The sequence below is a fragment of the Gobio gobio genome (genome assembly GCF_949357685.1).
Source record: "Gobio gobio genome assembly, chromosome: 10".
Classification (NCBI taxonomy): domain Eukaryota; kingdom Metazoa; phylum Chordata; class Actinopteri; order Cypriniformes; family Gobionidae; genus Gobio; species Gobio gobio.
The window spans coordinates 904,968-929,292 of NC_137116.1; the positions used below are offsets into that span (position 1 = coordinate 904,968).

Here is a 24,325-nt window from a genome sequence, read left to right on the forward strand (position 1 = left end):
GAGATGGCAAACGGAAACATGGTTTGTGAAACATTAGCCTTTTGCTTGACTACAATACGTGTCCGACGCTGTAGATAGCGATATTGCCATTCTGATACATCGACTTGTATACACGAGCCTGTATAATTCCCTCTTCCACTTCTTCTGAATCAGTTTTTGGTTTGAACATATATGGCTGAATTAAACCAGTATTTCTCTTGCCATTGTGCAGCGTTTACTACAGTAAAGTTGACAGAGTGGATCAGGTATTCTGAGCTTGTGTGCTTGAGTGGAGGTGGGGTTAATTTGCATATGCATGTGTATACTAAATGAAGCAAGGATGTAAAAGTTTTTTTTTTTTTCACAGGAGAAAACTTTTAAATATGACATTTTGGTGAGGAGTTTTAAGGTATACAATTATTGACTATGGTGGGACTTTAATAAAAAAAACTACTCAAAGAAACCATTGACCAAAACAATTGAACCGAAGTGATAAAATGCTACAAAAAAAACTACGGCACTAGATTAAGATTTTTTTTTTAAATATTGAAAAAAATAAAACCTCGTCCTTTGCAAACACTTTAACTTATTTCTGATTGAATAAATGTAACATGGAAAAGAACTTGGTTTTGGAATTGATTGATCATAATAAGTGAGCATTGCATCCCGGGCTTTTGGAGGTAAAAGTCAAAAAGTCAAACTCCTTTCAAAGATCTTAGATCTTACAGATCTTACAAAGATCTTACAAAGATCACTTTGTATTTAAATTCTTTGTCATACTGTTTTAACAATCCTGTAGTGTCTCTAACACTTTATGTATGTTTTTAGCCTTTCCCGTTAGTGTCATCATCTCGCTGGCTAAAAAAGAGTGGTGAGCTGGCTGCGTACACTGATGATCTCAGCATTTTCCGGAAGGCTTTCAGCTACAAGAGCTACTACCTGTTCCTCTTCAATGATGTGCTTATCGTCACAAAGAAAAAGAGGTCAGACCAGTGATGCTGTACGGTCCCTTACCAAAACCTCATTCAGTGTCCACTCAGTCAAACCACAGCACAGCACTCAACACGATCACATTAGAGTTCCATGTGACTTCACCTCGCTGTTACGGAAGTAGCTACGGTGCAAGCGGCTGTTTTCATCAAGAGACTTATTCTGTGGCGTAAACAGAATTTAAACATGGTTAATTGACCAGGGCGGCTGATTCATTTAACATTAATGCAATAATTGCATTAAATTGTGCAGTAAATGTGCATTAGCACAAGTGTATCATCGATTATTTCTTACATAACCCATCCTGCACTGAAATCTGGGCTTGCAGAATTCAAACGTTATTGACAAAGTTCTACACACCCTTGCCATGTAGGTATAATAAATATTTTGGATAATGTACTAATACTTTTAACTCCATTTCACACCATTTCAATATATTTAAGTACATTCTGCAAACTTCTCACATCCTGCAGAGAAAAAATTAGGAATGTGTGCAGAATCCACATTGTCCGTCACACAAATAGTAAAAATGAGTCTGCGAACTGTATATTTGGATTTTACTGTATTAGATAAAAGTCTGTTTTTAATAAATAACAAATCATTTCAAAATGTAAACGTATATCTAGAACATGGCCAACTTCTCAGTCCTTGCCACATTCAGTTAATGGCGAGTAACTTGCATTTACAGAGTTAGTTCACCTAAAAATGAAAATTCTTATAATTTACTCACCTTCATGCCATTCCAAACCCATCAGACTTTGGTTCATCTTAGAAACATCAGTTAATATGATATTATTAATAAAGTCTGTGAGGTTTCTGTCCTTCCATTGAAAGTCCAAGTAACCAAAACCTTGAAGATCCTAAAAGGTCATAAGGAGTCGTTAAAACGTCCATATGAATCAATCAAGTCCTGTGAAGAGATACAATCTGTTTTGTATGAGGAGAAGATTTAATTTAGGCTTTTATTTACATGTAAACAATGATCGACCCACATTCATATTGTGTCACATATGAACACAGCTCAAAATCAAACGTGATGTGCGAGAACCAATGCGGTTCGCACTAGCATGTGACGCACGCACAAGTTTATCTTCTGTGATGTGCTATATGTGTGTTTATTTATATGTAAATACAAGCCTAAATTAAATCTGATCGTCATATAAAGCTATCATATATCTCTTCACAAGACTTTGATTAATACACCCAATTCATATTTTGGGGGGTTTTGGTTACCTGGACTTTAAATGGAGGGACAGAAACCTCTCAGGTTTCATCCAAAAATATCTTAATTTGTGTTTCGACGATTAACCAAAGTTTTATGGGTTTGGACCAGCATTAGGGTGAGTACATAACAGCATTTTTATTTTTGGGTGAACTATCCCTTTAAGCTTTATTTATTAAGGGCTGTTAGTGTTAGATGGTACTGGTATGTCAGTAACACTCCCTTTTTATCTAGTGAGGAGAGTAATGTTGTGTTGGACTATGCCACTGTGGAGAAGGTCGAGGTGGAAGAGGAAATGACAGACTCCAAACTCAGTCTGAAGCTGTTGATGAATCCCAACAGCGAAGGCCGTTGTGAACAGATGATATTCGTTGCAGAAAGCAAGTAAGTTATCAATAGCTATGTTTCCATCAACCTATTTTTAATGAAAATTTTGGGTTATCACCTAAAAATGCTGGATGGAAATGCAAAGATAATTGTTTTTAAAATGCACTCAATTGAGGCACATAATTTTTTTTATTTGACAAGAAGACACGCATAAACTATGATGGAAACACATTTACCAAATTAAAGAAAAAACTTTGCCTCAACAGAGGATGTGATTGGATAACTGGACTAACCAGTGGACCAATTTCATTACAGCATCTCAAATGTTGGTTTTGTCATTCTGAAATGCCAAAGTCTATCATCAAAATGGTTGGGTAGAATTTGGAGACTGCCAGAACGGTCTCAAACGACTGCGTTCCCAAGTGTCCTCCTTCGAACGCAAGATAACATGACAGTGTTTGTTGCATTTAGTTTGTGAGCTCTGATGTCGGAAAAACGTGGCTTCTGCGATTGCAGCAACTTTAATTTGTATTACATATGTTGTGGCAATATCCCAGGAGGTAATGACTTTGATCTCTTTATGCGATTATTCCAATTTTGCGGACAAGTTAAATTTGCAACTTTGGATTGAAACATAGTTACTGTTAGCAGGTGGAGCTATTCTTTTCCACACAAGATTTAAAGGAATGTTCTGGGTTCACCACCAGCATTTATGGCATAAATAATTTTGACCCTTGGTTTTATTCAGGAGAAACTAGTTAACATTCACTTAGAATGGATGTAAACAGAGTAGCACAAAAAATGTAAAATTATTTCGATTGGAAAGACATACTTAACCCTGTGAAGCCTGAAATATGAAATAATTGAATGTTTTTTTTATGGAATAGTAGTGCAAAATGTTTGCATATGTGATTTTAATTTGATACACCAGGCTTTTATGGCTCGTAGTGTGATATACAAGAATATGGATCTCGTAAAGGAGGGGGACATTTTTTTTTTGTGAAGTGTATGATATTTATATGGTTGAAAATTAAGGCAATATTCTTATAGGTTACAATGTAAATCAATGAGATCTTTATAACATTATAGTAGACTGCTTGCATAAAATGCCTATATTACTCTTCATCTCCCAATTTTTATAAAGCAATGATTGAGAGATGTACAAATAAGCGTTCCTCAAAAGCTTGATGTATTATATGTGGTTTACTGAGATGTGTACCACAACCTAAAGAGAATGTTTTTAGAATTGTACTAAAAGGCCTTTTACTTGCCTTGTTGTCTGATTGATAGTTTATTTTTGAGCATGTAGTAGGTTTTTCTGCAAAGTTTTGAAATGTTAATTTGGAGACTGTAAAAGTGTGTGCATGAAATATGACACAGACCTTATAGGGTTAAACGTAACTTAGTGAATGTGTCTGTGTAAGGCTATATGCATGATTCATATAAACCAGGTAATTATGCTGAAAGACTACTTTATATAACATTGACTTTTTCAGCAGGACTACTGTAATCTAAATATTCCTTAATATTTTGCTCTATTTACTTCTATTGTGAGTGATTCTGATGGATTATTCCTCTGAAATGTTTTCTAGGCTGGACAGAGCTCGATGGGTCACAGCACTCAGTGATGTCAAACAAAGCAAAAGCATTGCTAATGACGGTGAGTCTGATCATTTGAATGTAATTTGTCATTAAAGGTGCAGTGTGAATTTTAGCGACATCTAGCGGTGAGGTTGTGAATTGCAATCATCCACCGCTCACCGCTCCCTTTCAAAGCTACGGGGGCGACACAGGACATTGTCCGTTTAGGGCTACTGTAGAAACATGACAGCACAAAATGGTGACTTCACTGTAAGGGGACCCGTGGTGTATGGAGATAGAAATGGCTCATTCTACGGTGATAAAAACATAATGGTGCATTATGTAAGGTATTTATACACCACTGAAAACAAAGTAATATATATTATATTGCATTTGTCAATAGATCCTCATAAATACGACACACTGCACCCTTAAAAAAAAAAATCTCTGAAACTTCATTTTTTGTGCACATTAATTCAGTTTGGAAACTTTTTGGTTAAGCTTGGTATGTTAACATTATCTTGTATCTCTATCTCTGCTTAATTTTATTTGGGGGTTCCAAGACCTGCCTCAATATGAAGCTACCAAAGCCTATATGCCTAAAGCACCTGATGAACTGAGCCTACAACAGGCAGAAGTAGTCATCGTTTTACTTGAAGTGGAAGGTAAGCATGGTGGTTTTCTGAAATTTACCAAGCCAGACCATTTAACCCTCCGCCCTAGAACACCAAGTATGAGATGACAACTGTTCACATCTTCTGACTCAGTGTTTCATAGGAACTTGTGCTTTTTCTTTAGTAGTTACTTTGGATAGGAGTTTGTGTACATGTAGAACAAATAAGTGAACGAGTGTGATTGGCTGTTGTAGGTTGGTGTCATGGTGAGCGGATGAGAGATGGCGAGAGGGGCTGGTTTCCTGCTAGTTGTGCCACTCAGATCACAAACCGCACTGCTATGGAGAACAACATACAGCGTATGGAGCGACTACGCAAGGAGACTGACGTCTGAGCGGACCATGGAACAAACATACTGTACTTCTGACACCTAAACCATTGGTGTCTTTAAACAGTGTTTAAAGTGCTAGTAATGTGAATAACACTGTCAGAACTCATGAACTGTTAACAAACACCACTCGTACTAGAGGAACTGTTTCTGGTTTTATTTCAGCTTGCCTTTGTTAAAATTCATGTTTGGATACATAAAAAGTTATTTAAAAATGTCAAACTGACCAGATATCAAATTACTTTTAAAAACCATTTGGTGTAAAAACTTAAGACCGATTTAGAAAAACATCTGCTGTTTCCCCAAAACTTTTAGCTGTCACATAAAAATAATGGAAAAGAAAACAGGTCTGCATAGAGTCTGCAGGCAATCGGTGGTAATCTGGTCGAAATGCATTTTTGCAAGCTTAGACGATCATATCCCGTTTCTTATTGCTCAGATCTTGGATGTTTCTTCTTGACAAAACTGCAAAAGGCAAACACACACACAAACAAAAGAGATTAGCATGCTTATGCTACTGATTGATAAGATTTTAGAAGTTGCTAAGAGCACGAGCGTTTGCCAGGACAGCACAGCCTGCTAAATCAATTCTACTGCATTATCTAGCCTTTCAATGAAAAGTGCAAACTGAAGCTGAAACACCATCCATTATGTACAGAACCCATCCCATCCCAACATATTATAACATTACAAATCTGATCAAGTGGAATCTCATGAAAACATCCTAGCATACCACATACATAATTTGAAAGCTATTTTTAAGAAAGAATTCTTTAACAATTAACATTTTCATGACAATCAAGCACTTTTCCTGTAATAGAAGTTGTTATCAGAAATCAAAATGCAGTAAAACAAAGCATTTACATGTTGCGTAACACACAAATGACAATTTCTGGGTGAAAATGTGCTAAATTGTCATGAAAATAATGGCAATGCAAAATAAATCTTAATGCTCCAACAAATAGGCTTTATTTTTTTAAAGCAAAAATATGTAACATTTAGTTTATTTTGAGAGTTAAACGTGGCCTGGACATGTTCACAGGTTTCTTGTAGTTTACCAAAAAAAAAAAAGAAGCTGCCCAAAGACTGCAAGAAAACAACTACAGGATGGAACCATGAATAGTTGGCCCTATAAAAAAAAAAAAAAAACCGCTACAGTCAAACACATAACATTTACATGCAGTAACTTCTCATCTGAGGCAGTAGCACCCACCCGGCCGGATGGTCTAGATGTTCAAGCCGGTTAATCTGCACCGCCCTGTTCGGCTTCGGGAGCGGCTGATTTGTCAGCTGGTGCATCGGCTGCCTTGCTGTCCTTGCCGTCCTGAGGCTTGGTTGTCTGTGGCCGTCTGCGGCGGTAGTTGAAGTTGCGACGGTAGCGCCGCTGGGGGCGCTCCTGGTTCTGCCCACCCTCGCTCTGGTTCTCCTTATCTTCCTCCCCTTCCCGCCCTTCCCGCCCTTCACGCACTGGCCGGGGACGTGGGGGACCCCTGCGGGACAGATACATGTTGACACTGGGAACTTGGTGTACAATGAGGATTATAATGCATTTTAAATTACAAACAAAGCAAGATGCAGTAGAAGATCCATCAGGGTTAAAAATAGCCGTTAAAGGGACCAGTTGCATTAACAGCCATGTTAAGACGGTCTTAACTGCTAATTGGTCATACTAGTTAAGTTAGGGGTTGTCAGTCTTTTCAGTATCAAATAGACCAATCTATGTTTTTATGTATCTGACTACGTTACGAACAGTCGTAAAGAATTAAAAAATAATATATGACCAACTTGCAAAACTAGTCTTAGCAGTCTATGCAACCGGCCCCAGAACTTGGCAGTCTATGCAACCGGCCCCAGAACTAAGTCATTGCTTGACTACATATGCTGCCTTCATATGCCATGCTTCCCACTTATTAAGTCATGATTACGAGCTCGTCGCGTTCAAGTGCTTTGTTGTTGGAAAGAATTGGAATCATGGAGGACACCATGTTTATGCTTGCCTATTTCTTAGGGAAATCTTATTAAAAGCAAAAAGTATTAGAAATATTTAATTTTAAATAAAATGTAGCATCCCATTCGTTGAACCATATTAACATTCACAGCACTACCTAGATAGCTTGCTAACAATTCTAGAAATAAAGGCCCACCAAACTCAGAAACTTCTCAGAGTTTAAGTAGTAAATATGACTTGAGTTTCCAAGTGGGAAATTGGACATGAACACACTCATGTGAAGCACATGAAGGCAGCATTAATTTCCACTAGGGCTTGAAGCTGAATTAAAAAAAAAAAAGAAAAGCCGACTGCAAGCAGTAACCAAAAAGGCAAGTTTCCCCACATTAGTCCCACATGTACAACAACATTAAACACAACTAAGCTGTTCATTATCAAAACATTTTAATATGCATAATGTCATGCAGACGTGAGTGATGGCTCAAACCTTTCAAATGAATTCTTTGAAACAGGTAGTTTTAACATTTACAGAATTTTTGCTACTGTAGTTTTGCAAGTTTTGACTCCCGAGTACAAGTTTCAAAAGTCTGATTTTTAAACTAGTCAAATGACAGTATTCAAGAGAGGGTTCCTCAAATCCAGCCCTGCAGAACTTAGTTTAAACCCAGATCAAACTCCTCTCTCTGTAGATTTCCAGCAACTCTAATCAAACACCTGAGTGAACTGATCAAGGTCTTCAGAATTGGATCTAAATTCTGCAGAGCAGTGGCCCTCCAGGCACAGAGGATTTGAGGAGATTTAAAGTTGCAATGAAACCGGGGTCTTCCCTATTGTGACGTATATACAAGTGAAACTGCTTCTTAAAGAAAAAAACTAAACTAGTGGGACTTTTATCCACGAGGAATAGATTAAATCATTATGTTTTTTTATTGGTGGATCACATGGGAGAGTGTTGTCCAGCCAACACACCAGTAAATACATCAGAAGTCATTGCAAGTGGGAGGGGACGTTATTTTGATTAAACATTAATAAAAATACATAAATAAAAACAACGTGCACTGATAAATAATTTATAATAAACTGCAATATTTCATAAAAATATGAATTTCATTGTTAGGAAGCTTGTTTCTGCCACTGAATTGAAAGACTCCTGCATTTCTGACTTTTTTTTCCTTCTCCGAATTGTGAAATATAAACTTGCGAGTCAAAGTTTGCGAGTTGCAATTCTACCTTTTTATTTCCCTCGCAATAACGAGTTTTTGCAATTCTTTTTTTCTCAGAAATGCAAGATGTAAACCTTTGTCCCCCCTCAATTTCTGCAGCCTCACGTCTACAATTACAACATGCAAACCTTGGTGAGAACCTTGGTCTGAAGCCTCTGTAGTAGTTCTGCCTCATTGGTTTGTTGCCTTGGTCTGGACCACCTTGGCTCTCTTCAACTTCTCCACCCTAGAAACCAAGAACAGCATCTCTCAGTCAAACACTTGCAACAATACTGATTAAAAATTATATTTCAATTCACTGATTTAGATTTTTTTTTTTTTTTCAATATATATGTTTGTGTAGACAGAAGCAAGAGAAGAAATTTTAGCAAATTATAACTTTGGCGTTATAAGCATGTTAACGGTTGTTTGTTATCAAATCATTTCTCTTTCTTCAGCCTACCTCTGTCATGTCCCCCCTCTGGGGTATGCTGGAGTAGGGAGGGCGTCTGCCATAACGTCTACGCACAAAGTATGGTGGGTAGCGTCGTCTGCCGGGGTAGGTGGGTCTCCGCTGCTGTTGCTGCATCTCACCCTCACCCTCAGGGGCGCTTTCTGCCCCTTCTCTCTTCTCCCGTACCTCTCCTTCCCCATCACTCTGATAGTTCTCCTGGTAGTCACGAGGGGGGGCCCTCCTTCGTGGGTACCGCCTGTATCGGTTCCGGTCAGCCGCATACTTGCTACCCTGCACAGGGACACCACCCGGGCCGGTAACATTGGCTGCCTCGGCACCCTGATAGAATGAAGACAAAACGTAGATCAAATGTCTGCTAATTCAATAGAGACACTTTTTGTTTGGATAATGGACACAGAATGGAGGAATTTCCTGTAAGTCACTCAGAAAAGGCTGCTGTACTAAAGTCTGGCCAGAAATGTGATATTTAAATCAATATCTCCTTCAGGTACGGAATTTAACCATTTTAATTCTGGATCCACTAAGAATTCCTGCTAACACTGCATAATTTACTGTTATTACTATGGTAAGTACATGTAACAAGGCCACTGTAAAATAATTACATGCAACTAACGCTAAACCAAACCCTAATCCTACCCTAACCCTTTAGCAAGTACAAGTAGTTACTAAATATTACTCAGTACTTAAATATGTAATGACTCTGTAACAATGACACCTTAAAATAAAGTCTAACCAAATTCTTTTAGCAATGTCCTGACTATACATTCAGGCAAAATTGTTCATTTGTTTAATATTTCCATTATTGTATTCATCGGAGATAACAGATGGGTATATTGGAATTAAGTAGTGAACAAGCAAATGTCACCATCACAAATGTTTTAAAAAGTCCCGTATTAAAAAATACAAAAATAATACTAATAATACAAAGTTTTTAGTATCATAAACCAAGCTGATTGGTCCCAACCCTAATCTTTTGTGTGGAACTATAAAGTTGAGTGAAAGACTGAAAACTAGAGCTCACCTTCTCCCCTTCTACGACGTCAAACTCCACAGTCTCTCCATCCCCAACACTACGAAGATATTTCCTTGGATTGTTCTTCTTAATGGCGGTCTGGATAAAGTAAAAGCAATCAGAAAACACATCATCCCCCAAAACCAAGTTGGTATGTCAATATGGTGACAATCAGAGCAAATAATTACCTGGTGCACAAAGACATCTTCCTTTGTGTCATTCCTGCAAAAGTTCAGTCAAATGTTAATAATTGAGGACAGATGGAAAATAAACAAGCATGCAATGTTGAAGAGCAAGTTATTTGAATAAATAATAGCATGCTAGTGCAAGCCAGGTCTAGCTTTATAAGCACATAAAGGCTGTAATAGGATTGTGGATGTTCCTTGACCCACATTATATTAGAGAGTCTTTAGCAGCTGAATGTTATTTACCTGTTGATGAAACCGTAGCCGTTCCTTACATTGAACCATTTAACTGTCCCCAGGACTTTTGTTGCTGCAAAGAGAAAAGAAAACCACACACAGATTTAGATAAATCATTACTCAAAAACAGTACTTTCAATAATCAAGTTACAACTGTTAACAGAAAAAGACACATTAAACTAGTAAAGACATTTAAAAGCCACCCGTGGCAAGTGGAGTTCATTTTGTGTCCTATTTATAACCTCCAACTGTAGCGCTTTTAATAGACTGTGATGCAAAAGCAGCTGCTCTTATCAGAAGAACCTCCATCACCATGAAAGGCCCTGACCCACAGAGTTCACATTATTAACCTCCTATTCATGCTATGATGATTATAAGGCCAATTACAGTATGAAGAAAATTAAGCTTTAGGCAAGAGTTAAAAAAAAAAAAAAAAATCAAGACATTACAAATGGTTTAAAACAGTGGTTTTCAATCTGGGTTCAGGGCACCCCTGGGGGCTACAAGGGAGTCAGAGAGAAAAACTGTTATAAAATTATATATATATATATATATATATATATATATATATATATATATATATATATATATATATATATATATATATATATATATATATATATATATATATATATAAAAATACAAACCCCTGGTTTAAAAAAAAATTGTAGCTGGAAAAGGGGGTGTTTGAGATTCCCACTCTCTCTATCAGACATATAAATGAAAATTTTGCATTAAAAAAACCCATTGTTTATGAACTTGTTGGGTTTGGAAACATTTTCATGACAATCAATCCAAATATTCATAACTATAAAAGTTACTATATTACAGAAATAAGAATGACCACTGATGATAAGAATAACAGAAACTTGAGTTTCAAAAAAACTCATCCAGAAAATGTGCCTAATTGTCATGACACAATTACAATTACAACAATAATGCTTTAAATTGTCTTTAATAACAGATATTGGGGTGAAAGAGGACCGTGTTGGTTCAATAGATCCAGATTACACTGCAGTATATTAAGAAGCACATTCATTTGCCCAGTGTGGTGTTGAAGTAGGAAGTGATGATGTTGAGATGCTAACTGCAGTTAGCACACTAGCTTCAGCCATGTGGCCGGATCAAAGCCAAACATTCCCGATTCTCCATCCTCACTACAGGACACGACAGGCACAACGAAAAGATGCATCTATATATTTAGACCTAGATTTAAATCTGATTTGCTTTTCAAGTTTAAAGTACGAAGCGCTCTGGGTTTGTTAGCAGCAGATCAGACAAAAGAAGCGTCCATCATCCAAACACCATGGCGGACATTTTAAATGTGGGGTGGCGACACTTATATAAATTATTCTTATCTATACGACTGTTATGTAATCTATTCAATAACTCTTCCGTCAGATGATGAGATCTTCCTGAGACGGCGGTGATGGTGTTAATAGAGATGAGGACACGTATGCAAGACGCGTCAAACGCACCACACGAACAAAGGGAAAACGAGCGAGCGCTTAGCCTGGCTTATATTCGCTTACCCAAAATCTAGCCCTGAAAATAATCGATTAGGTTTAAAACCTACACGGTTCGAACTGATCGCGACAGTTGGATTCGTCTAAATGGAGAGTATGCATTTCATACGAATAGTTAATATAATGATATAGGTTCATCGTGTCATGATCAAGGCCAAGCTCAAGGATCCGTGTCATGGGGCGGTCAACATCGACAGTCTTAATAGTAAACAAATACGTATACGAACACAATATAATTACCGTATTGTGGGTTTTATGTGAGATAAATAATGATAGTGGCTCTAGCGCGATAGTAGAGTGAGAACCGCGTTGACTCGAGTTCACTGAAGTAGGCCGCGGGCTCGAGCACGCGTCATGGCGGTTTCAATTCACACGCGGATGTGATGGAACGCGGCACGCGAGCTAACATTTAAACTGACTGAGACCGTTTAACGTCTTAAATTGAACCTACATTAATCCTAATATGTATGAAATAAACTGACAACTTATAACAAAAACACTAGGTAGCCACGGGGATAAAGCAATAACATTAAGTTGGTGACTGAATAACGACACCGCACAGTCTCGGCGAGGCCACACTAAAAGCACACCGGTTTCCCTTTCTGAAAAATCCGTTAATATAAAATTAAACCTTGAAGCGCCGACTCATTAAAGAAAATAGATTTTGAAGGAGTAAATACCGCAGACCAAGGAGCTAAGGTTTCGCTGACAGGCTTACCGATGACCTTCTTATCCCCCGCGGTAGCTGCGGCTGCCGGGCTGGACGGGCTCTCCACGTCGGCGGCAGGCTGCGGCGGCTGCTGTGTTTCGGCCTCGCTGCTCATGTTGTTTTCTTGTTGGTAAAGCCGGCGGTGGCTCTCTAGTGTGTTTTCCCGGTGCTAGATGGTAACCTGGGCCGGCGGTGGTGGGGGCTGCTGCCTTCGGGCTCTCCGCTTTCCTTTCTCCGCTCCCGTTGCCGATCGAACTGGACGGACTGAGTAAAGATGCCGGACGATATTCTGTCACATCTCTCCACCCATTCCTCAATTCAATTGGTCGGTTAACTTGTGATCCGTCAACGTCAATTATTTTACTGACGCGCATTGGATACATTTACTGTCAATCATATGGAAATAACATTAAGTCTGGCCATGATTGGTTAGATAAATTACCACCACCCAGAATTCAAGACCCCATTTAACCTTCCCGACATTCTGGCAGATTTATATATAAAACCCAAACATAAGGAAAATACTGATCAGAACATCAACAATAATGTACATTTCAGGTCTTTTTATTCATAGCTTCCAAAATCATGCCAATAAAGCACTTTTGAATTGAATACAGTTGTGATATATATATATGACTTAATGTTATATATATATATATATATATATATATATATATCACAACTGTATTCAATTCAAAAGAGTTTTTTATATAAAGGGTTTTATATATAAATACATGTTAAATACAAAATACATGTTTTGTAATTGCTCAGAGCCGAGGGGGTGTACTCATTTATGCTGTGCACCACACACACACACACACACACACACACACACACACACACACACACACACACACACACACACACACACACACACACACACACACACACACACACACACACACACACACACACACACACACACACACACACACACACACACACACACACACACACACACACACACACACACACACACACACACACACACACACACACACACACACACACACACACACACACACACACACACACACACACACACACACACACACACACACACACACACACACACACACACACACACACACACACACACACACACACACACACACACACACACACACACACACACACACACACACACACACACACACACACACACACACACACACACACACACACACACACACACACACACACACACACACACACACACACACACACACACACACACACACACACACACACACACACACACACACACACACACACACACACACACACACACACACACACACACACACACACACACACACACACACACACACACACACACACACACACACACACACACACACACACACACACACACACACACACACACACACACACACACACACACACACACACACACACACACACACACACACACACACACACACACACACACACACACACACACACACACACACACACACACACACACACACACACACACACACACACACACACACAATGTGTGTGTAGTGCACAGCATAAATGAGTACACCCCCTCTGAGCAATTACAAAACATGTATTTTCTTAATGGACACTGATAATTCATGGAAAATGGCCAAATTTAAATGTATTAAACATATACTTGATAAAAACGGAGAAATATATGTAAATTAGGCTTTTTTTTTTTTTAAATTGAGGATTTCAGAGATGAGTACTAATTAAAAAAATTTATTATATTCTAGTATTTAGTATGTCCATAATCATCACATCTGTCCTGTTTAACTCCTGGATGATGACCTCCTTTAATGCCCTGATCTTTAATGGGGAGTGTTGCTCAACTGGTGGGTAAATCTGTAAAGATTGGGTGAAATATAGGTGCACAAAAGGTTTTTCACATTGGGAGAATGCATTGCATATCGGCATTGTCAAGTTGAAAACCTGCCCAACAACACAGGGAATGAGGAGGGGGTAGCATCTTATGCTTCAAGTTTTTCTGTATTACATCACACAGTGGTGTGTGAATTCATAACAACATTGATAAAGCAAAACTCCCTCACACATCCCATATAAGAGCTTTACTACCACTGGATTTCACTGTGGGAACCAGGCACTTTTCACTGTACTCCTCCTGTAGCAACACCAGAACATTTTGGATGCTGTTAGATCCAAAATGATTGACTTGGTCTCATGAGGCCCGAGTTTGGATTCCCAGAAGTCTCTATTTTGCAAATATGGGCCTGGGAAAAGGCTAACTGACATTATTGTGCTTTGGCTACAGTAATTCCAGTGTGGGCAACCACGACTGTCACTTCTGCAGGCTGCATCTTACTCTGAGATAAACAGTCGCTCTTTTCAGCTTTTGCTGGCTCTGAGACACTCACCTGGTATTTCTCTTGCTCTTTGTCTAGCAAAATATCACTCATCACTAAATGAAAGCCTAAAACGAAGGCCTGATTATTTTAGGGGCCGTCACAAGTCATTGTTTTTTTTTTCTGTTATTAAATTTTTTTTTTTTGCTATATTTTTAAACAATGATTTGGTAATCCTCTTGTATCACTGTCCTCTTTTGTTCTAATAACTAAGTCTCCTGACAGTTCTCTCCCAAATAGTTCCATTGTATTAATTGTAAAGTACTTCATTTGTATCTTATTTTATTAATCACCAAGCACCCTATTGCACTACTATTCTTCTCTTTCCATTTTGTCTTTGTTGTATAATGCTTTGGCAATATCATAAACAAACTCATGCCAATAATGTATTCTAAATTGAAATTGGTGTTGATGTAAACGCAAGGTGCTATAATCATTGATATTTCATTTTTATCTAAATATCTCAATTTTATACTGTCATATTTAAGAGACACCAAATCAAACAAGGAAAAAAAATAAAAGCAGGTATTGATAGCTTTATTCATCAGTGAGAGATTCAGAACCAGAATGGGGAATGGTTTCAATGTAAGGATGATTGGATGAATGTTTTTTTTAAATAAATCCCATCATTGACTTCTCCCACAGCATTATAAAGGGAGCACTCAACGACCATAGATGAGACAGACCCTGGCTAGTTGTGAGACAGACCCAAACTACCCCCTTCCCTTTTGTCATGTAAATATGTTTTTGGCACTGTTGAGGAGACCTGGTTGAAGTGTGATTTTATTGTTAATGGCCCAGCCCTGTTGTCCCACACAAAGACGGTCTTTAACATTGACCCCAGAAGCCTCCCACCGAGCCCAAACTCTTCCTGCACTTCAGCTGAAAGAGCCCTTTTGTGTGCGTGGGACATGGTCCAAGAGATGGGGGAAGGGGTTTCTGGGTTAGGATGTGGGTTAGGGTAAGTATAGCAATAAAAAGACAAAGACAAAGGGAGTACACTCATAAGGAATTTGCATTGAGTGGCGTACCCTTTAAGGTGTTGGTTTAGTATCATCCTTGAAAAAGCCCTTGATGATTCAGGAAATGTCTCAATTTCAATTCTCTCTGAATTGGAAATGAATGTTCCAAGCTTTAAAAAACATGGGTCAAAATTTATTCAAGGATAAGAAAACTCTCAACAAGTGTTAACGAGGCAATTCCAAAAGGCTGATCAAAAATAAAAGCCTTGTTCTTCAGAATGTACAAAGAATACATGTTTGTTTCCATCTTGAATATCAAGTTTGTCTTGTATGGAAATTTGCAAGTGACAGATGAGCTAATCATGAAAGTGGCTTTGAATCGGTCACAACATCCAACATTCAATTCTGCTGTATTGAACAAAATAAAACTACAACCTTGTTCAGATCAAGAATTTTCACAAATAATCAGTTAATCCCACAAAATTACTATAAAAATTTTCAGAATGATGCGATTTGCAATGTCAACCAAAATGGCTTGAATATTTACTTTGAAGCAAAGGTCATGTGTCTCAGAATTACCACAGTACAAAATATATCACATTTCTCCACACTGGGCAATGACAATGGGGAGCTTGGGCTTGTTGTTGGGTCCTGTTGGTACATTCTGTTTGGGAGATTTATGGAGAAATACGATTAATGTCACAAAAAGCACTCAGATCTTAGGTTTTTGCATGTGACATTTTTCTACATTTAAACGTATTTATTTAGCCGACGCTTTTATCTGAAGCGACTTACAAATGGTGAACACAACACAGGATTAATCTTAAGGAGACAATAACACAACAAGTGCTAGCAATACAAAGTTTCAAGAACAGGGAGGGATTCAGAAATAGAAAAAGCATAGATATAGTGTTATTGTTATTATTATTGTTATGATTTCATTTTAAGAGTCATCAGGATGCATTTAAGTGTATATCTTCAGGAATATTTCCTTAAATGTATTTTTTTTAATTTTCTTGGCCGAACACTCAAAGACACCAATTAAGTAATCAAAGTTGGTAAAATTCATCTATAAATGACAACAAAGAATTCTCTCAGAGAAGAGAGAAGGCCCTGTTTACACCTTGTATTAAGATCCGTTTTGGTCAGTCGGATCACAAGTAGATGAGGCAGACACATACCCGTTTACACCTGGTCTTTTAATCCATCTCTTTTGTCCACTTTAAATAATTTCTGTCCTGTTTCTTTGAGGGGAGGATCTATGGGCGGGCAAATCTATGGTGGTGTTTTTCTAATGGACAAAATAAGCTTGTGCAATTTACATGTGAACAAGATCAGACAACAGAACCGTCCTTCGGATGAGACGCCGTCCTTCGGATGAGACGTTAAACCGAGGTCCTGACTCCCTGTGGTCATTAAAAATCCCAGGATGTCCTTCTAAAAATCCCAGGATGTCCTTCGATAAAGAGTAGGGGTGTAACCCCGGCATCCTGGCCAAATTTGCCCATTGGCCCCTCTCCATCATGGCCTCCTAATTATCCCCAAATACAGATTGGCTTCATCACTCTGTCTCCTCTCCACCAATCAGCTGGTGTGTGGTGGGCGTTCTGGCGCAATATGGCTGCCGTCGCATCATCCAGGTGGATGCCGCACATTGGTGGTGGTTGAGGAGATTCCCCCTTCTATATGTAAAAGCACTTTGAGTGCCTAGAAAAGCGCTATATAAATGTAACAAATTAATTAAATCTATGGCGGTGTTTTTCTAATGGACAAAATAAGCTTGTGCAATTTACATGTGAACACGATCAGACAACAGAAACAAACAGAGAGCAGCAGCCTTTGTTTCTGCTCTGATTGCTGCAAGACACGCTGAACACGTTTAGTTCGTGTTAGAAATCAAACGGTGAGAGAACATGGTGTTCGGTACATTTTTCGTCTTCGAACCAAACTTGGATCTCCAGCTAACAAAGTTTAAATCCTGTTTGGCTAGCGCACTTCCCATAATGTTTATGCATTAGGTCAGTAGCAGAGAGTAGGTGGTATTTTGTGGCGGTTCATACACATTTGACCACATGAGTGTCTACACTACGAAAGCATTCCGGTCAAATGCGTTTTCAACTACCTCTGGAAGTGGTCGGAAGTGGACAAGCTCAAAATGTTTTAGACCCCATTTACACATGTATTTAGCGTCGTCCACTTGTGATCCGATCGACCAAAACACATCTTTATACCAGATGTAAACAGGTAGCCTTAGGTAATTGCTGACATATTCCATTTCTTCATTTACTTGAAGCATAACAGATATCTTGCCACACTAGTTAACTGATAAATCATTAATAGGATCACTAATAAATTCATTTGAAAGGATTATGAAACTTGAGAACAGAGTCCTGCACGGGTGCGGGGGTGACCCGGGAATATTGCTGAAACGGGTGAAAAACATGCTACTGTTTCGGATACAGGTGCGGGTTGGACTAGGGAGAAACACGGGTCACGTGCAAACGAATATAGGCCTATATATAAAAATATATGCATGTATATTGTAGATGTGTTCCTAAAAATATGCATAGACAAAAATATGCCTTGCCTGTATTCCAAGTTGATAAAATCATTTAAAATCCATATCAGTTTATCTGTGGCCGCGCGGCGCGCACGCGCCCTCACAGAAGAATCACAACCGCGCGCGCGATCTGCCTGCCGTCAAGATGGATCTTGAGGAGTTGAAGAAAAGATAGCCGCAAATGTGGAACTTTGTTGCTGAGGAAGCACACAGATAACTGTGGTAACAAACCAAGCACAAGCAGTTCTATCGAACAGAATTTTTGTTATGTTTCCTGAGTTTGGTCTCTTAATAACACTGTCTTAGCACATTAAGCCACGTTAAGCGTTTTTTTTTTAATAATGATTTTCTATGGGAGGAAAACGTTTAACGTGTAATTAAACGTGTTGCGCTCATATTCTGGGCTCATCTGATTTTTTGTAGATAGTCTACGTTATTAGTATTATGTTTACTGAGTTTGGTCTCTTAATAACAGTGTCTTTTGTACATTAGGCCACGTTAAGCTCCCGGCTGAAGTTGTGCTTGTGTTAATGGTCGTGTAATAACTTCTGTATGCTGGCAATAAACATTTTTGTAAGTGTGTCTATAATGTGATCTGCTAAACTGATTTTATTGCGGGTGCGGGTCGGGTGTCGGTTCTATTTTAAGCGGGTCGGGTCGGGTGCGGATTTTATTTAGTGCTTTATTTAGGCGGAAAACGGGTCAGATGCGGGTTTAAGCACTGCGGGTACAGGCGGGTACGGGTTTACAAAATCGGACCCGTGCAGGACTCTGCTTGAGAACATTTTGAAATGAACAACACTTGCAAAATATATAATCTCACCTCAATTTTTCTCATGACAAGCAAACCATCCACCACTTTTCCTGTAAAGAAAACCCTAAGCAGTTAATTGTGTAACCAGTGATTGAGTTCTCTCAGTACAGAATCAACATTTGTCTGACTTACCAAATACTACATGCTTCCCATCCAACCAGTCACACTTTGTGCAGGTAATAAAAAACTGACAGCCATTTGTTCCTGGTCCACTGTTGGCCTGTCAGGGAAAAATAAACGTTAATGTCTTGTTTGGAAACAGCAGAGAATAAAGAATCGAATGGGCAGATGGAGTGTGTTTATCCTATAATATCAATGTATAGTTGTACTGAATGTTTGCCTGACTTCTCAGGTGTTAAATGACCTGTCAGTCATGTTGTCTTGAGTAAAACAGCTGTCAGGACAGGAAAATGAGAAACAAGTTACATTGAACATTAAACTGGCTTTATATTCTATCTGTCCATATATTGATCTGTTTGAAGCATTTTTGTCTAATACAATTTTCATTGTACCATTAAGATATACACTGATCAGGCATAACATTATGACAGGTGAAGTGAATAACACTGATTATCTCTTCATCACGGCACCTGTTAGTGGGTGGGATAGATTAGGGTAGCAAGTGAACATTTTGTCCTCAAAGTTGATGTGTAAGAAGGAGTAAAAATGGGCAAGCATAAGGATTTGAGCGAGTTTGACAAGGGACAAATTGTGATGGCTAGACGACTGGGTCAGAGCATTTCCAAAACTGCAGCTCTTGTAGGATGTTCCCGGTCTGCAGTGGTCAGTATCTATCAAAAGTGGAACAAGGAAGGAACAGTGGTGAACCGGCGACAGGGTCATGGGCGGCCAAGGCTCATTGATGCACGTGGAGAGCGAAGGCTGACCTGTGTGGTCCGATCAAACAGACGAGCTACTGTAGCTCAAATTGCTCAATAAGTTTTATTTCTTTACTTTTTGATTTACTCACCCTCAAGTCATTCTTTCAGACAGATAAAATTTGAGTTATTTAAAAAAAGTCCTGGCTAATCCAAGCTTTATAATGGCAGCTCTGTTTTTGAAGTCCATCAAAGTGCATCTGTCCGTCATATAACTGCTCCACACGGCTCCAGGGGGGGTTAATAAAGGCCTTCTGAATCGAATCGATGCATTTGTGTAAGAAAAATATCCATATTTAAAACTTTATAAAGTAAATTATCTAGCTTCCGGCCGATCACCTTCCGAATGCAACTTAAGGAAAAAGCGTAGTGTCTCCAGCAGTTTAAAATGCTAAAGCTACATCTGACGAGCGTAACTGGTGTGCAATGTCGTCAGACGTAGTGTAAGCATTTTGAACTGTGAGAGGCACAACACATCGATTCACTTCAGAAGGCCTTTATTAACCCCCCTGGAGCCATGTGGAGCAGTTATATGACAGACAGATGCACTTTTATGGACTTCAAAAACAGAGCAACAATCACTGCCATTATAAAGCTAGGACTTTTTTAATAAAACTCTTGTCCGAAAGAATAATGTCATATACACCAAGGATGACTTGAGGGTGAGTAAATCATGGGTTAATTTTTGGGTGAACTAACCCTTTAATGCTGGTTCTGACAGAAAGGTGTCAATACACAGTGCATCGCAGTGTGTTGCGTATGGGGCTGCATAGCCGCAGACCAGTCAGGATGCTCATGCTGACCCCTGTCCACCGCCGAAAGCGCCAACAAAGGGGGACCAACACAATATTAGGCATACATAATGTTGTGCCTGATCGGTGTATATAATATATATATATATATATATATATATATATTTATTTGGTAACATAAAAAATTAATTGTTCTTAAATTAGGTGTCTTCTTTCCCATTAGATTTTGGAATAAAATGGGAAATCTAAAATATTCCCCACAAGATGCACCTAATAAGCTTTGGGCTAGGGCTGCTCAATTATGGCAAAAATCATAAAAATCACAATTATTTAAAGGGTTAGTTCACCCAAAAATGAAAATTCTGTCATTAATTACTCACCCTCATGTCGTTCGACACCCGTAAGACCTCCGTTCATATTCGGAACACAAATGAAGATATTTTAGTTGAAAGCTGATGGCTGAGAAAGGCTTCAGATAGGCCTCCATTGGCATTCAGTACATTTACACTCCCAAGATGCATAAAAGGCACTTAAAACGTCGTTACAAAGTCCATCTCACCACAGTGACTCTACAATAATTTTACGATGCGACGACAATAGTTTTTGTGCGCAAAAAAAAAATCAAAAGAACACCTTTATCCAACTTGTTATTGTCTTCCGTGTGTGCCTCCACGACGCATGCGCGAGAATATGACGCAGATCCAGCGTTCGGACACATGACCCAGAAGCGATTTGTTTACAAGCAGAGGAAGACGCGCGTGTCTAAGCTGTTGGATTCTACATTGATCGTGCTTTAGGTCTCGGCGTAGTTCTCAAAATGGGGCTTAAGTGTGCATTTCATGGATTCCCGAACGCTGCCGCTACATCATATTCTCGCGCATACGTCGTGGAGGCACACACGGAGGACAATAACAAGTTGGATAAAGGTGTTATTTTGATTTTTTTTTTTGCGCACAAAAACTATCGTCGTCACATCGTAAAATTATTGTAGAGCCACTGTGGTGAGATGGACTTTGTAACGACGTTTTAAGTGCCTTTTATGGGTCTTGGGAGTATAAATGTACTGAATGCCAATGGAGGCCTATCTGAAGCCTTTCTCAGCCATCAGCTTTCAACTAAAATATCTTCATTTGTGTTCCGAAGATGAACGGAGGTCTTACGGGTGTCGAACGACATGAGGGTGAGTAATGACAGAATTTTCATTTTTGGGTGAACTAACACTTTAACACTATTATTGATGGGCGATATGATCAAAGTATTATTTCACGATATACAAGTATTTTTTTTAAATATCAACGGAATTTTACAATTATTGATACTTCAGGAAAAAAAATACTAGGTTAACTATAATGTAAGAAAAAGGTCAATAAACAGTAAGCAAGTAAACAGTCAGCAATTCAATAAGAACAAAGAAACTAATTACAAACAAAACAGACAAATAAATACAACAGAACAAAAATACAAATTAAATAAACAGTGTTTTAAGTTTTTCAGGAAGATGTACTAACATTCAGATAAATAAAAGCCTACAAAAAATAAAAATAAAAAATAACACTGCATATAACACTTCATAGCCTTATTGAACCCTTTGAATATAGATAAATCCTTATTAAAGCTACTTAAGTCAGTCAAGATCAGTGAGTGATTTTGCTTTGTCGTTTGAATATCATTAAATGACAGATTGCAGCAGGTATATTGGGCTGTTGTCACTTTAAGAGCTAGTGCACGGATCCAAAATACTGTTACACATGCGTTTTCTTTCTCAACTGTGTACGTTTACTTAAGACATAACCCACAGTGTTTACTCCAAAAAGGCATTTTGACATATTAGGCATTTCTGTGTGTACACGTTTAGGCTAAGCCCATTTGCTTATCCGCATTCGGCTTTTAGAGAGGAACAGAAGCGCAATGCTGTCCGCTGTGAAAGAAAGGAAGGTGCGCTGGACGGAATGCGGCAGTGGCATGATAATCGTTTATCTACAATTCAATCACATAGCTCTATTTTGGGCCTCATTGATGTTATAACAGTACTCTATGACCAAGAATCAACTTAAACCTTTTTCATGACACTTTAAAGGATTAGTTCACCCAAAAATTTAAATTCTGTCATTAATTATCCACCCTCATGTCGTTCCAAACCCGTAAGACCTTTGTTCATCTTCGGAACACAAATGAAGATGTTTGTAATGAAATCAGAGAACTCTCTGACCCCTCAATAGACAGCAATTTAATGACCACTTTCAAGGCCCAGAGAGGTAGGAAATACATCATTAACCACTACAGTGGTTCAACCTTAATTTTATGAAGCGATGAAAATACTTTTTGTGCGCAAAACCCCCCCAAAATAATGACTTTATTCAACAATCTCTTCTTGTCTGTGCCAGTCTCCTACGCTGTTGACAGTGTTGGGAAGGATACTTTCAAAATGTATTTCGTTACAGAATACATGCCCAAAAATGTAATTTGTAACGTATTCCGTTACGTTACTCAATCTGAGTAACGTATTCTGAATACTTGGATTACTTCCGGTTGTGCCGATGATGGCTGACCGACATCACGATGGAGTGCCGCCCCTGTTGCGAGTCTTGCACGAGTGACACACACTAATCTAGTCACTAATCTAAGTCTGTTCTATAGTTAACCTAAAAACTTTGCACTGAAGGGATTTATCTGTAAATTAAAGTAAGAATATATAACTAATGCATATGCGCTATTTTAAATATTGTAGTCTATGCCAGAGACGTGATGTGTTATGAAAATACTGTGTCAGGCATCTTGACATTGTTAGCCTCACTGTGAATTTAACTTAAAATATTTAATATTTAATTTTTTACAAGAAAACAGTCCTTATTAATGAATTATTAGTATACAAGCCTATTGTAGTGTCTCATGAGATCGTGCTCATTAACTCTTGCTCCTGCATGGAAGCGGCAGTTTAAGATAAACCCAGCCTTCAGCGAACGTCAAGTAACTCTTGTCTGGTTATTCATTTTAAAGACAATTTGCCTTAGCCATAATGTCAAATCAAATGAAAGAATGAAGGTGATTCTGATAACACACATTTATTAAAACACAGAAGAACAACAAATCAAGAACCAGAAAATGTGACTCAGACCGAAACTCGGGATTTACCAGCACAATTAACTTTTTGTTGTGCAAAGCATAGACTACAAAATAAATCAAATGTTATTGAAATATTTTAAGGTGGTTGTATGAACTACACGAAAGAACATTTAAAGAACAATATGCAAAATCAAAATTGATCAGCTCCGTAATGGATTGTGAAAAGTGCATGTAACCTATTGGAAAGCCAGTAATTAGTTGGGTGAGGAAAATAACGAAATTATAGTTTTTATGTAGAAAATAGTATTTATGTAAAGAGATATAGTAAAATAAAAATAGCTTAAAAGTGCACAACTCTTCTTAAGTGGAAGAAAGCTACGTTTTACCCCTTAACGTGCAAACTATTGGAAAGCGGATGAGTCATTAGTTGGGTTTGTAAAATACGAAATTATATTTTTTTAAGTAGAAAATAATATTTATGTAAACACATACAGTAAAATAAAAATTGCTTAAAAGTGCACAACTCTGTGGA

The 24,325-nt window shown here is 38.4% G+C and overlaps 3 protein-coding genes across 9 annotated transcripts in view; 1 reads left to right on the plus strand and 2 right to left on the minus strand.

The window, feature by feature from the left end:
- The window catches only part of arhgef16 (Rho guanine nucleotide exchange factor (GEF) 16), a 22,779-nt gene extending 17,458 nt beyond the window's left edge, over positions 1-5,321 (plus strand). For all 3 annotated transcript variants that reach the window (XM_079827627.1, XM_079827626.1, XM_079827628.1), the window contains 5 exons: positions 808-962; positions 2,426-2,575; positions 4,111-4,178; positions 4,663-4,764; positions 4,968-5,321. In XM_079827627.1, coding sequence (XP_079683753.1) covers positions 808-962; positions 2,426-2,575; positions 4,111-4,178; positions 4,663-4,764; positions 4,968-5,107 — 615 coding nt within the window. In that variant the 3' untranslated portion in view covers positions 5,108-5,321. The remainder of the gene's footprint in view (positions 1-807; positions 963-2,425; positions 2,576-4,110; positions 4,179-4,662; positions 4,765-4,967) is intronic.
- On the minus strand, positions 5,244-12,727 carry ybx1 (Y box binding protein 1). 4 transcript variants are annotated; one of them, XM_079827630.1, is made up of 8 exons: positions 12,405-12,727; positions 10,170-10,233; positions 9,927-9,960; positions 9,748-9,837; positions 8,715-9,044; positions 8,413-8,498; positions 6,315-6,591; positions 5,244-5,566 (listed from the first exon to the last, which is right to left on the minus strand). In XM_079827630.1, the coding sequence occupies exons 1-7, from the start codon at positions 12,508-12,510 to the stop codon at positions 6,345-6,347; spliced, it is 957 nt and encodes a 318-aa protein (XP_079683756.1). In that variant the 5' UTR covers positions 12,511-12,727; the 3' UTR covers positions 5,244-5,566; positions 6,315-6,344. The 4 variants fall into 4 exon arrangements, with proteins under 4 accessions (XP_079683756.1, XP_079683758.1, XP_079683755.1 ...); XM_079827632.1 differs by having other exon boundaries at positions 8,781-9,044; positions 12,405-12,710; XM_079827629.1 differs by having other exon boundaries at positions 8,401-8,498; positions 12,405-12,710.
- Positions 12,728-15,281: 2,554 nt separating this feature from the next.
- ppih (peptidylprolyl isomerase H (cyclophilin H)) overlaps positions 15,282-24,325 on the minus strand; it is a 32,930-nt gene continuing 23,886 nt past the window's right edge. For both annotated transcript variants that reach the window (XM_079827086.1, XM_079827085.1), the window contains 3 exons: positions 19,233-19,320; positions 19,110-19,150; positions 15,282-16,390 (listed from right to left, as the gene is read on the minus strand). In XM_079827086.1, coding sequence (XP_079683212.1) covers positions 16,322-16,390; positions 19,110-19,150; positions 19,233-19,320 — 198 coding nt within the window. In that variant the 3' untranslated portion in view covers positions 15,282-16,321. The remainder of the gene's footprint in view (positions 16,391-19,109; positions 19,151-19,232; positions 19,321-24,325) is intronic.